Source organism: Oncorhynchus tshawytscha, linkage group LG06 (assembly GCF_018296145.1).
Source record: "Oncorhynchus tshawytscha isolate Ot180627B linkage group LG06, Otsh_v2.0, whole genome shotgun sequence".
Taxonomy (NCBI): domain Eukaryota; kingdom Metazoa; phylum Chordata; class Actinopteri; order Salmoniformes; family Salmonidae; genus Oncorhynchus; species Oncorhynchus tshawytscha.
In genome coordinates, this window is record NC_056434.1 from 61,834,695 (window position 1) to 61,848,469 (window position 13,775).

General features: G+C 41.0%; 1 protein-coding gene across 1 annotated transcript in view; it reads left to right on the top strand.

Moving 5' to 3' along the window:
- Positions 1–13,775, top strand: part of LOC112253404 (protein CC2D2B-like) — a 14,728-nt gene continuing 953 nt past the window's right edge. Inside the window, exons 1-24 of the mRNA XM_042323481.1 lie at positions 1–57; positions 1,099–1,154; positions 1,264–1,337; positions 1,422–1,499; positions 1,677–1,769; positions 2,393–2,516; positions 2,679–2,815; positions 3,291–3,419; positions 3,625–3,834; positions 3,945–4,036; positions 4,127–4,267; positions 5,179–5,568; positions 5,763–5,943; positions 6,126–6,279; positions 8,529–8,673; positions 8,929–9,031; positions 9,236–9,439; positions 9,718–9,804; positions 9,986–10,080; positions 10,607–10,768; positions 11,223–11,310; positions 11,575–11,684; positions 11,833–11,929; positions 12,087–12,185. Of these exons, the coding sequence (XP_042179415.1) occupies positions 5,471–5,568; positions 5,763–5,943; positions 6,126–6,279; positions 8,529–8,673; positions 8,929–9,031; positions 9,236–9,439; positions 9,718–9,804; positions 9,986–10,080; positions 10,607–10,768; positions 11,223–11,310; positions 11,575–11,684; positions 11,833–11,929; positions 12,087–12,185 (1,623 nt within the window). The 5' untranslated portion in view covers positions 1–57; positions 1,099–1,154; positions 1,264–1,337; ... (7 more) ...; positions 4,127–4,267; positions 5,179–5,470. The remainder of the gene's footprint in view (positions 58–1,098; positions 1,155–1,263; positions 1,338–1,421; positions 1,500–1,676; positions 1,770–2,392; positions 2,517–2,678; positions 2,816–3,290; positions 3,420–3,624; positions 3,835–3,944; positions 4,037–4,126; positions 4,268–5,178; positions 5,569–5,762; positions 5,944–6,125; positions 6,280–8,528; positions 8,674–8,928; positions 9,032–9,235; positions 9,440–9,717; positions 9,805–9,985; positions 10,081–10,606; positions 10,769–11,222; positions 11,311–11,574; positions 11,685–11,832; positions 11,930–12,086; positions 12,186–13,775) is intronic.

Sequence of the window (13,775 nt, forward strand, 5' to 3'; positions counted from 1 at the left end):
ATTGACAGAAGCCCGCCCACGCACCTTTCACTCACTAGAGAGAACCTTTACAATCAGGTATTTTACAATGCATTGACTCAACGGTGCAACTCAAACGTCGTGGTGATAGATTTGATGAAACTAATCTATTAACATAACTGTACGTCAAAGTTCCATCACCACGTATTTGAAACTTTCTTCAGAGTTACACAGTTTAATATTTGAAGCTGTTAATTAAGCAAAACTCTTAAATGGTCTAGATACATTTGATACATTCTTGAAGGGTCCAGCTTGCTACATTTGTACAAATGTTTCAGCAAGCAGCCAAATCTGTCTGTAGTAGCTGAGTTTCAGCACCAGGAGCTGACCAGTGCTGAAACTGCCAGCTCGTACAAAGACAAGAACGTTGATTGAACGTTGATTTAACCGCGCTCTGATGTGGGCACAGCTAGCTAACATGACAGTGGAGCAGTGAAATTATGTCGAAGAAATCTCAGACTTTCGTTGGGTACAATAGCTGTGTTACATACACAATACCTAGTAGCTACATTTATGGTCACTCAGCTGCTATCTAGCTACAGTGAGGGAGCTGTCTAAATCAAAGCCTATCAATTTCTAACTAGCTAACTTTATCTGGCTAACTATAAGTGTGCATTTGGGAGGAACCTAGCTAGCTAGCAAACTAGCTAACGTTACTAGTAGCTAGCTAGCTATGCTGAGAGAAAATATTAGAACTAGCTAACCCCTTTCATCTGCTGAGTCTAACTAGCTAGCTAGTACTTATCAATTGGGTGTTATTGTCCTACACTTTCACCATGATGGTATTATTGGTCTTTTCTCAGAGTTTGTTTGTTTGTTCTAGTAGTTCGTTTATTTGATCTAATGTTTATTTGATCCCATGGCGACCATGGCATGGTGACTTGTCTGCCAGGTCTACACTAGACTGTAAAAACATTATGATTAGGCTATCTGCTCCAGCGGTATCCTAACAAGATATGAAAATTAATTTAAGAAATGTTTATCTCGCTTCTGCGCAACTTCAAGGTGAGGCATGTGGCTGGCTATAACTTGTGGCAATAGTGAAACAGTTCTGTATGACAATACCCATTTGTTTGTCAGGATGACAGAGGAGAATAAGGAAAAGGTTCAAGATGGAGTATACATCCAAGAAAGGGGTATTGGCATACTGCTTCATTTTTTTTTATTATTCCTTAGAGAATTGTGCATTTGATAGTTGTTGTTGTGTTGTGTTTACTGACTCCGCTTGGTGACCACATTTGACAGTGATACAACATCCCCCTCATATCAGGCTCAGCAGAAGTCAAGAAAGAGGTAGACTCATGCTCCAGGAATACAAGGTGAGATCGTCTTTATTTCCACTAAAGCTATAACTGCGATATGTGAACAGGTTAATCTTGTCATCCTTATGTTCCCTCGTCTAGTTAAAAATCCTTAAAAGTAAAATCAATGCTGCAAGAGAAGTGAGAATAAAAGAACCTCAGAAGATTGCTGACAAGCCGGTAGGGAAAATACAGGTCTTGTCATTTGTGCATTATACAGTAGGCTAGAAGTCTGACCAGGGTATCGGGTCTGGCTTTCATCATTATGTTGTACTATTGATTTGATACATACGTACTTAAATGAGAGAGTGTGTTTCTCTTATAATCTGGTCTGTCTTTGTACTATTTTCTTTTAAGTCATGCTCAGAGGAAGAAGCCCATCGATTCTTCTGCCATAAATTTGATGAATTGGAGAAGAATGGACCTACCACTGGCACACGTTCACAACAGGTAGCCCAACAATAGTGAAGAATATACATTTGGTGGAAAATGTACAAAGATAGCTGTGATCATAAATGTATTAAAGGCCCAGTGCAGTCAAAAGTGTGATTTCCTGAGTTGTATATACACTGAGTAAAGGGATGCTGGCTCCAATGCTTCCCACAGTTGTGTCAAGTTGGCTTGAAAATAGTTACTAGTTGAAATAGTTGAAAATACTATGTTCATACAAAAAGCGCTTCCATTTTCCATCAAATTGACATTTCTCGTAGTGCTCATTAAAACATAATACATTTTACTGACAAAAAGATCCCACCTCGTGTAGTGTATTTCTTTGTTGTTGACATTTGGAAAGTTTACCCACCAATTGTCGGTTTCCATCAGGCCTTGTCATGACATTATTTTAGCTGACATGTATTTTACTCGCATAAAACGGTTGGATGGAAACCTGGTTAGTAAGGTACTTAATTGTTCCCCAGAAAGTATTTGATATTGAGATTTTTTTTTTTTTTAACGGCTGCATTGGACCTTTAAAACATGTTGTCATTCACCTATGTAACTGTGTTAGGAAATGGCTGCCACAATATTAATATGCAGCCTTTATTGAAACAAGTTTATATTTGTTCCCATGATAGAGCGGGAAAGATACTGTCATCGATATTGAGAATGTGGATGAGTGTCATAATCCTCTTGTTCCTGGTGATATTGAGACACTCGATGTAAATCCAGACCTTTTATTTGTACCCAGTGATTTACCAGGTGATGTAGACCTATAGTCTTTGTATGAACATTTTGAGATGTAAAAGATACACCCCCACTGTTTATGTTTAGTACCTTATTGTTGCTTTTGTTGTGATTATAACTGAATGTGAAGGAAATTGAATTTTAAAGTGAGAGTCATTTGATTAAATCTGATGACAGTAAACCAAAGGAGGATTATACCAAGGTATTTGAAGCCCCGTTTTCTGGAGGACGAAGGGTTTTATGTCTGTGAGAGGCCCCAAGTGCCGAAGAAGATGATAAACAAAATGGGCCACCGGCTGATTGAGGAAGAAAAGGTATTGATTCATGTTAATCACAATATTTTCTATTTTGTATTTCAGTATGTTTAGGGGGTAAAGGTCGACTGAGAGAGGGGTTACATAATACATATTGGTAATCATTTAATTGTGTCATATGAGCAGCCTTTCCATGAGCAGCCTTTTCATGGCTCTCTTTAGAATTCTGGTTATGAAACAACGTGTTACGCAATATCTAAAATGAGCACAGGAAAGAGGAGTATTCATGTTTACATTCAGATTTCATCAAATGGTGCCTTTTACCATTCAGGAAATATATGGAATCGGCTCTAATGAAACATTTTATGCTATGTACAGTATACTGCTTAGCTAAATGACGAAAATGTACATTTGCTGATATAAAGGCACATTACATTTTATCTGGTTTTATCTACATTTTATCAGCAAAGTATCACTTTGACCTTTATCATGTGTAAGCAAAAGTGAGCAGAGATGCTGTGCACTTGTCGTTCAGGGACAGTCCTGGTTTGGAGAGAATGGTTGCATGATTGCTATTCCAGACCCAATCCAGAAGTATTGGCATTGTAAAGTAGATTTCCCATTCTCATGCCAGTCTCCTTGTCTGGCCACAGTGCACATGAGGGTGAGTCTGTACTTGAGTGTACTATGTGTGATGTAAAATGTGTAATGTTGTAATGTCTTACGAGTGGAATGGCTTGTTACATATAAAGTCCCTCTTTTCATTGATGCAATACCCATTTTTAAAGATACTTGACCTAATCCCACCTGTCATTAATACCATGCTTGAAGCACCTACAGCCAGTCAGTAATACCATGTCCCCTTGCAGCCTGATAAACTGCGAAGTGCAGGGTCTGTTGTCTCTAATGCAGATGGCAGTGCAGGGCTGTGGCAGCTTGACCTGAACCTAGCCAGGCTGCATTTCACCCATCACCCCCTGTTTAGCACAGAGCATGTGTTGGCTCAGAGACTGTATGAGCTCTATGAGCATTATGAAACCCGTGAGATGAAGGGTGCAACTACCTCTCTGCAGGACAAGGTACAACACTATCACAAAACGTACAATTGAAATCATTTGGGGAAAGGAATGCAGTCATACCATAGTATATTGTTAATCTGAAATATTTTTTTGTACCTCACCCCTGGTAGCTAAGCGGGCTGAAGAAGTCAGAAACAGCCTTGACCACCACTGATGAAACTGCGCCTTGCTCAAAGTTACAGGATCTGAGACAGCAAATACGGTGAGAGGGATTTCTGTTCTAAGAAATACGATTCTTTACTGTACCTCTATGTTTGTAAAGGTATTGCTTGAATGAATCCGCCCACTGCAGAAAGACCCATGTAGCACTGAAGATTGAGAGGCAGGCAGACATCTCTCTGGTGAGGAACATTGTTGCTGCTTGGAAGCGCATCAAAACCCTCAGGGCCAAGAACGGCTATGTGAACACCACTGTGAAAGTACAGCTGCATAAGTAAGCATCATTTTGTATTATTTTGATACAGAGTAGACCTAAATGTGCTGTACATGCGAATTCTGATCATAAACGTTAATGCGAGTCATGTGTCATATCACATGAACAACACACATCGCTCTATGGCCTCGTTATTGTTATTTTATTGTGTTACGATGTCCTTTTTTTTTTTTTTGAGCAAACACTTTTCTGCATTGTTGGGAATGGGCTCGTCAGTAAGCATTTCACTGCAAAGTCTACATCTGTTGTGTTCGGCGGATGTAACCAATACATTCAGATTTTTGATTTGATTTATATTTCTTCATCCTCACATTGAATTTTAAAGTCATTGCAAAGCATACAGTGTATATCATCTTAAAGTAGGCTATTCATGTGTTCAACATTTAGGATAGGGCAGTTGTTACCATAGAGATACTAAAAAAAATGCGTCTCCTGTCTGAACAATGGATGCTTCTGTGAAAGCATGGGCGGAGCCATTTAAGGCTACATCCATTTTCAAGTTTTCAATTTCTTCTTCTTTTACTTATTTGAGTGTATTGACAGTTCGTTATTAAACTGAAAGTTGCATACTACCACTAGTGTGTTGTAGTGTGTATAGTCTGAACAGGTATCAGGCCAAGTTTGGTGATTTACTGCCACTTGCGGTTATGGAATGTTTGCTCAGGAGTATAATCCATTGGCTGACCCTCCCTGCTGACCTGGATGGAATTCTGTGAACCTTGTTTAACCCAGAGCAAGTTATATCCATTTGACTACTTCAAAATGGTGAATGGCCCTCAGTGGCACTTCCAATGACACAAAAAAATATTTGGGTCAAGTCTGGCCTCTATCCAACTCTATGGTTGTAACCAGGGAGTGTTTAGAAAGCATTGCAATGTATATTTTTTAATTGCAACGAATCTCGTTCACAGAGTGAAGGCAAGGATCACTGACAGCACGACAAACCGAACTGGGACAGATGAGCACATGAAAGCAAGTGTCTTCTCTCTTGACAATCTCTTAACATAACTGTTATTAATAAACTATAGCCGTACTGTTTGTAGTAACCTTTGTTGCGTTGTTGTCGGTGAAAACATCCTTTTGCAGACGAAGCTCTACACAGATGGTGACGTAACGATCAAGCAGCACTACCTGTGTAGGGAGCTGAAGGAGCATAACAAAGAGGAGATATCCATCCCTCCAGTTCCAGGACAAGAAGAGGAGATGTCTACTGATTCTGTCAAGCAGAAGGCAGATCAGTTAGATCTAGTTCCTGTTCTTACTATGTGTGGGGTGGTCACTCCAACCTCTAGCTGTCCACCGTAAGATTCTCTTCAGAAGCAGAACGATTTTTAGCTAGTTGTTGTTTATTGGTTCATTGGAAATGTATGTTTTTAAGACTATCCATCCGGTTGAGAGTGGACATGGCACTTACTTTGGCACCGACTGATATATGATCATGTATTTTGATGCTATCGATGCATTCAATTTGTTCATATTTTATTTCTTTTTACAGTGATGAGAAGGTTAGAAGATATGAACTGGCCAACCACAAAGTATCAGTGAACATATTCTATAATGGAAAGCATGTGTCTACCTCTGAGCCATCCATGTTCGACAACAGTGACTTCAGAGTTCAAATTCAACAGATGTTCAACATGCAGATTGTACACAGCCCAGAGAACATTATGCTTGAGGTATGTTTCTCTTGCTGTAAATAATATTGTTCATTCGATTTTGGTTTTTGAGAGATGTTATATTCTTACATTTTTCCCAAAACACTTTATGTTAAGCTACACTTTATAAAGGATTTGTTTAAATGGCCTTTTAAGTAGTTTATAAACTGTCAATTATTTGTTTTGTAAATTCCCAATTCCAGATTTGTGAGACAGTGAAACAAAAGAGCACTGTTGTGGCCAAAATGTATGTGCCCATACCAGACAGGAACATGCTCTCTAGCAACGCTACAATGGAGAGGTCAGAGTTCAGCAGTGACAAAGCCATCAAGGCCTACTACGCTGGTGTTGGGAGCAGTGAGTTACGTTGTAGCTATGATATGTGATTATTTGGAAGATGTGGTATTTAGCATTGGTGAAATTGCTACAGGGATGGGGGGACATGCCCCCCTCCCCCCTATATATAGTATGAATCAAAGGTTTGGACAAACCTTTATTTTTACTATTTTCTACATTCTAGAATCTAGCACTGAGATGCAGTGCCTTAGACCGCTGCGCCACTCGGGAGCTCTTGGCATTCTCTCAACCAGCTTCATGAGGTAGTCACCTGGAATGCATTTCAATTAACAGGTGTGCCTTGCTAAAGTTAATTTGTGGAAGAAGAGACTTGCTTGGGCCAAGAAACACGATCAATGGACATTAGACCAGTGGAAATCGGTCCTTTGGTCTGATGAGTCCAAATTTGTGATTTTTGGTTCCAACCGCCGTGTCTGTGAGACGCAGAGCAGGTGAACAGATGATCTCTGCATGTGTGGTTCCCACCGTGAAGCATGGAGGAGGAGGTGTGTTGGTGTGGGAATGCTTTGCTGGTGACACTGTTAGTGATTTATTTAGAATTCAATGCACACTTAACCAGCATGGCTACCACAGCATTCTGCAGCGATATGCCATCCCATCTGGTTTGCGCTTATTCCATCTGGTTTGCGCTTAGTGGGAATATAATTTGTTTTTCAACACGACAATGGCCCAAAACACACCTCCAGGCTGTGTAAGGGCTATTTGACCAAGAAGGAGTGCTGCATCAGATGACCTGGCCTCCACAATCATTCGACCTCAACCAGTTGAGATGGTTTGGGATGAGTTAGACCGCAGAGTGAAGGAAAAGCAGCCAACGAGTGCTCAGCAAATGTGGGAACTCCTTCAAGACTGTTGGAAAAGCATTCCTCATGAAGCTAGTTGAGAAAATGTTAACAGTGTGCACAGCTGTCATCAAGGCAAAGGGTGGCTACTTTTGACCATTGATTCTGATCACGAAAAACTGTCCAACTTGTCTTTCTCAATTTTCAAACAGAAATGGGTTTTGCCTTTGGTGGTTCATCGATGTGTCATTCTGGTCATGCACGCTGCGACCAACGTAGCTAGTTCGTTAGCTAGTAACTCCTCCAGTATTTGTTGACCCCATTTCACAGGATTTGTTTTTGGACGGAAGCTGTAGAGATCAGTAAGAAATGGCACTTCTGTAGCCAAATATCTTATTTATCAATTTTTGTTTGTTTTCATTAAATGACCTGGTATGATGGTGCATTGATCAGTTACACAGTTTATAGCCATCAACCTTTAAAGTAACTGTTCAGCGTTTTGAGATTTCTATGAAATATGACCTATAATTAATTATGATATATATGACATATATCATAATATATATCATATATATGATAATATAATATATATATGATAATATGACCTATAATTAATACAGTATGAGTGAAATAGTTCCTTACAAAAAAGGGTAATTAAGTTTGTGAAAAAGTATTTTCTGTGTTGGAATGGTGTGGGCGTACCCCAACAACAGAATGATGTGGGCGTACCCCAACAACAGAATGGTGTGGGCGTACCCCAACAACAGAATGATGTGGGCGTACCCCAACAACAGAATGGTGTGGGCGTACCCCAACAACAGAATGGTGTGGGCGTACCCCAACAACAGAATGATGTGGGCGTACCCCAACAACAGAATGGTGTGGGCGTACCCCAACAACAGAATGATGTGGGCGTATACCGGTCATTAAAAATATTCACTCGAGTAGACTTTTCTCTCCAATTTATACTTTGGCCACAAATACAAGTATAATTTTGTCAACAACATTACTTGGGTATGATTTAACAGAATATTCATTTTTTTATATTTATCTCAGCCTCATGGCAAACTGTGTAGAGTAGCAGGAAATTAGCATTCTCATTGCAAAATGTGAAAAATAGTGATGAGCTATAAAACAGAACATTTTTCTCTGCCCCATGGTAAAATGTGTAGAATTGCAGGAAATGACCTGGCTTTTCACTATTCCCAACCAGATACCCCTCAAAATACCCCTCATAGTTAATAAGTGAATTGCAGGAATTGCGTATAAAATGTTTTTAAAAACTCTCTACTGTTCGTCACCCCCAATATCTACACCCCAATTTTGCCCTTGATATTTAGTGATGAGCTATCCTGTGAAAGTCTATTTAAAAAGGTATGGTAATTTAGCTCACTATGTGTTTTTGTTGTTGTTGTTTAAGGATAATGTCAACCCAGGTCTTTAGTGACAAAACAATGGTCTTTTTAGATGTCCCATTCAAACTAGAGAAGGAGGATGCTGAGGAGTGCCTCATGACCTCTGGGAGGCTGCTGTATGTTGTCTCCTGGGCTGTGGATGAGAGTGGCTTTCCCATGGCGCCCACTGCCCCACCACACAGACCCCGCTCAACCAGGTGAGTCTGAACTACACCTGACTGACTTCCACAAGGTTGGCCGTCTTCTCACACACACACACACACACACACACACACACACACACACACACACACACATACATACACACACACACACACACACACACACACACACACACACACACACACACACACACACACACACACCTCTGTTTGTCTGTTACCTTATGGGTTGAAGGCTTTTCTTTATGCTGTCTTCCAATAGAAACACTAACCATGTTACATTGCCTGTAGACCCATGGCCAGCGGTCCCAATGCAAGTAGGCTTGAATGGATCAGGGACCTTCAGTTTGACCCCAACCACCCTTCTAACACAGAACTCACAGAACTCCTTAGGGTGAGTGTTAACACCGTAGACTCAGAACCTCCACTTGTATTCTACCAAAATAAACCCAAGGATGTGTTGTTGATACAAAACACTCCGTGGTTGCCATGGATTCGAATCAGGAAACAGCTAGAGGGCTGAAACATGAAAGCTTGCCCGGAGCACTTGGTTTGAAGTGGACGTTTGAAGTAGCGTTTCATATTGTTTGACCAATAGGAGGCCTGTGAGCAGAGAGACAGAGCCACGGGTCACTTCCGCCTGCATGCCCTGGAGGAGGAGTTTGACTTCACCACTGAGGAGCAGCTGGAGAAGTCCAGTCGCTTTGGTCTCCTGCAGCTGCGGAGCTCTCATGCTGTGGACGTCAGCCCCTCCAAACCCATCCCTCTCCACGACAGAGACATTACTGAAGCAATGTTCGCTGTAATGCCCTTCTCATATAGCCTGGTTCCAGATTAGTTTGTGCTGTCTTGCCAATTCCTCCAGCATGGTCATTGTCATGCCAATGTTTGGCTATACACAGCATAAACAAATATGTGGGACTAGAGTAGACTACTTCCTCATCCCTATATTCTGCAACGTTTTGGATTTGTTTCATATATAGTTTCATACAGGTACATACTTTACTCTCGTCCTGCAATAACTTTGTGGGTGAATTGTTTTTAACAAAAGTGGACTTTTGTTGCTTTGTTGTTTCCCAGGATTATGGTGCATTCCCAAGTCTGTCCCTTATGGATGAAGACCCTATCACAATGGGGAGAGCACGCTCTATCCACTACATCCAAAAGGTACTCTTCTTCCGTCCCTAGATTCTGTCATCTGGAGTCAGATTGCATTTTTATCGCGTATGTCTGTGTTCACAGCTTACTCATATGATCCGTTTTGATATACAGTATGAACATGTGCGAACGAGTAGCAATACTGACATGTCATTTTCGATTGTCATGTGACCTGTAATTGTTTTTTTAGGCGCTGAATTTGGCAAGAGAAAAACTGTTGAACATCAAGAGGAAGTACAAGTTCTCTGATATAGTCACCGAGTACCACGAGGCAGATACAGTGATGTGAGTGTCAAGACTAATTTTCCACATACAAATGGTGTTGCTGTACAGCCCATAAACCATATGTCATAAAGAAATCTAAAAGTATTTTTAGCTTTTGAGGCCTCTGTGAAATTTCAGTCATAATGATAATCATTTAGTGGGTGCTTATATTTGTTCTATTTCAATGTGGTTTTTTGCGTATCCCATTCTCCCCGAGACACCCTTGGAAAGCAGGGTCTTCACAGCCAGGGTCTGGCATTCAACAGCAACCCTGGAGCAATACGGATTAAGTGCCTTACTCAAAGGCACAATGACAGATTTTTACACATTGTCAGTTCTGGGATTCGAACTAGCAACCTTTCGGGTTACTGGCACAACGCTCTAACCTCTAGGCTACCTGCCGCCAGGCTACACGATGATACGTCTCTATGTTTTCCTCTGACACTTCTAGCGTCCAAGCCTGGAATCCAAACTGATATGCTTTGTTTCACCATTGAAATGGAGCATATCCATTTGAATTCCAGGCTAACACTCTCCACCCCATCAGGGAGTTCAACTGGGACGTGTTCAGACTTAAGCAACCTCTCCAGCCTCAGCGCGTGAAGAGGAAGATCATTCCTACCTGCTCCCTCTCAGACGGGGACCTGAGGATCCATGTTGCCATCAACAATGCCCAGGGCCTGCCTGTTCGCCAGGAGGCTTTCCTCAAGTATTTATCCAAGTTCTACCTATCCTATTACTTTTACAACTACTACAGCTTCTAACGTAAAACCTATGCCATTCCTATAACAAATACCTCTACTTCTACTATCATCACTTTACAGTACACCCAACCCAATACTACTTGTACTATTAGCTGAACATATTCGCTATATCTACAATACAGTTGGCAACTTGCCTTAACAACAGATACTTCAGCTTCTCATGCCTGCAGCTATCCTAATAGAATTCTTACTGTACTGTACAATGCGTTATGCAATGGTCCTCTTATCCAATTCTAGCAAAGATTAAAACCTTTAGACTGAATCTCCTCCCCCACGTGACAACCACGCTCATAGAGAACACCATCAAAAATAGACACTGCTTTCTATTTCCTTGACAACGCCGTTCCATCTGTGTGGAAGCAGATCTAATGAGTTGTGTTTTTTTTGTGTACCTTCAAGGGAGATCCAGGCAAGAGGCTCCTGCTGTGGTCTGTCGAGCAGCAGCAGACACAACATGAAAAGCAGCTCAGAAAAGGCTGTGCTACAGGTAAAATGGTAGAGGTAGCACATATTTGGTGCTAAAATATCACAGACGGAGACGTGATCGCCGTATATAGAATATTGAAACAGAATTCAAATTGCACGATTGACAGTCAGATACTACCGGACTACGAACATGAACTCATTTTCCTTGATAGCTTTTTGTTTGTTGCCGTATAGGCCGTTGACATGACGTACTGTATATAACAATGTGGTTATGTAGGTTCATAACAGGTACAGTAGGTTGAGTTTTGTCCCATGGTTGTGCCAGGCTCAGGTTCAGCCCTTCGTGGAGGTTAGGTTTCAGGAGACAACATATGAGAGCAGCGTAGAGCAGGGACCCAACCCATGCTGGAGGGAAGAGTTCACCCTGGAGTTTAAGTATGACACCCGCTACTCTCCTAATGCACTGTTAATTCCATCTCCAACTGGCTCCACAAGTCAACACTGTGCATCCTTACACATGTGACTGTACTGTTCGTGCTAACAAAATCACATTTCATAAATGTCAAATGTAGTGTTCTCTCAGATCCTTAGGGGGTGATTATAGCCACGCGGGCCTTTCCAAAGTACAAGACGACATTGTCATCAATGTGTTTGATGAGATGTCCTTTCAAGTCATTGAGGTACTGCAAGCCTCAACCATGAAAGTACAAGCACTATTCAAAGGCCACTTCAAATCGCAGGGTGAACTGGAAATCAACATTCTGTCTGTCCCATCGCCATCCCTCCCTTACACTCTTTTCTTTCTTTCATCTTTTATCTCACCTGTGTGAATCCCAGAGCAGTTCTCTGAGAGGCTGTGGAAGCCAGGTGTTCTCTGGCAGACAGTGGCTGGGCTCGGTCACCTTACCCTTCAGATCTCTGCTGCAGCAATCCAAGGTACGGCTCTGCGTGCGCACACACGTTCAGGTGGTACACAAAGTCGGATAAAAGGATTTAAAGCCTGTCGGCTTTGTCCAACTTGGCCTAGTAATGTCGGGGAGTTGCTGTGGCTGCTTGCTGTATGTGAACATGTCTTTGTATGTACGGTTGCCTTGTAGACAATTAACACTCTTAGATCGTAGAAAAGAGGTGCTAAGTAGAACCATATAGGATTCTTCGGCTTGTCTCCATATGGGAACCCTTTTTGGTGCTAGGTAGAATCCTTTGCAGAAGGTTCTACCCAGAACCCTCTATGAAGGGTACTTCATAGAGCCCTCTGTAAATGGTTCTACTTAGAACTCTCCATGAAGGGCTCTTCCTAGAACCCTTTATAAGTGGTTCTACAAAGAACCCTTTTATCATCTAAAGGTTCTTCCTAGAACCCTCTATGAAGGGTTCTACCAAGAACCATTTTATCTTTGAAGGGTTCTTACTAGAACCTTCTACGAATGGTTCCACCAGCTTTACTATTACATTCTTTACGACAATAGATTACATACAGTACCAGTCAAAACATTTGGACACACCTACTCATTCCAGTGTTTTTCTTTATTTTTACTATTTTCTACATTGTAGAATAATAGTGAAGACATCAAAACTATGAAATAACACATATGGAATCATGTAGTAACCAAAAATGTAAAAAATGTAAATGAATAAATCACAGAAGACAGAAATCATGGCAAAGATATCAACTATAAAAACTGAAGAACATACGCACATCCAGGTACTTTCCACAGATGTTAGAGTTTTAGGCAAACTCATGGAAAACAGAAAGGAAAACGCTGCACACTGCCACTCATGCTCCCAGGTGATATTTATTTACAACGGTTCGACCCTTAGGTATTCATCAGGCATCCATATCCCAGTTGGGGGTGGAAGGTCCTATATATAGGGGCAGTACTCAGTGACATCACTTCCTGAAACAGGAGGTAAAAAATGTATAACATAGTTTCACAATATTACATTCAATGTATCAAATTTCTATGATCATACACACAGAATGTGATCAATATTTATAGTAAAATACATACAATATTCAATTAGGATTAAAAAAAAAGAATTCAGACTTATTGAAACTATAAAAACAGTCTCAAGTCAAACTCCTCATTAAGGCCAAGAGGAGACAGTGTGTTCAGCCTGTGGATCCAGAAAGATTCCCTTTGAAGAAGTTTCCTCTCAATGTCCCCTCCCCTGCGTGACATCTTGACCATTTCTATTCCAATGTATCTCAGAGAACTATTAGGATGTCCAGCTTGTACAAAATGAGCAGCCACCAGATTTTTTTAGTCTCATCTGTTTTGTATATTGCTGCGGTGCTCACTGATCTGTGTCTTAAGGTTTCTATGGGGTTTCCCTATGTAGGACAGACCACAAGGAAATGTCAACATGTAAATAACATTGGTGGACATGCAGGTAATGAAGCCCTTGATCTTAAATCTTTGTCCTGTGCGGGGAGGGTAAATGAGTTACATTTGTACGTAAAGCTGCATTGAGTACATTGGCCATATTTGTAATTACCCTCTGGAACCTTGTCCAAAAAAGTTT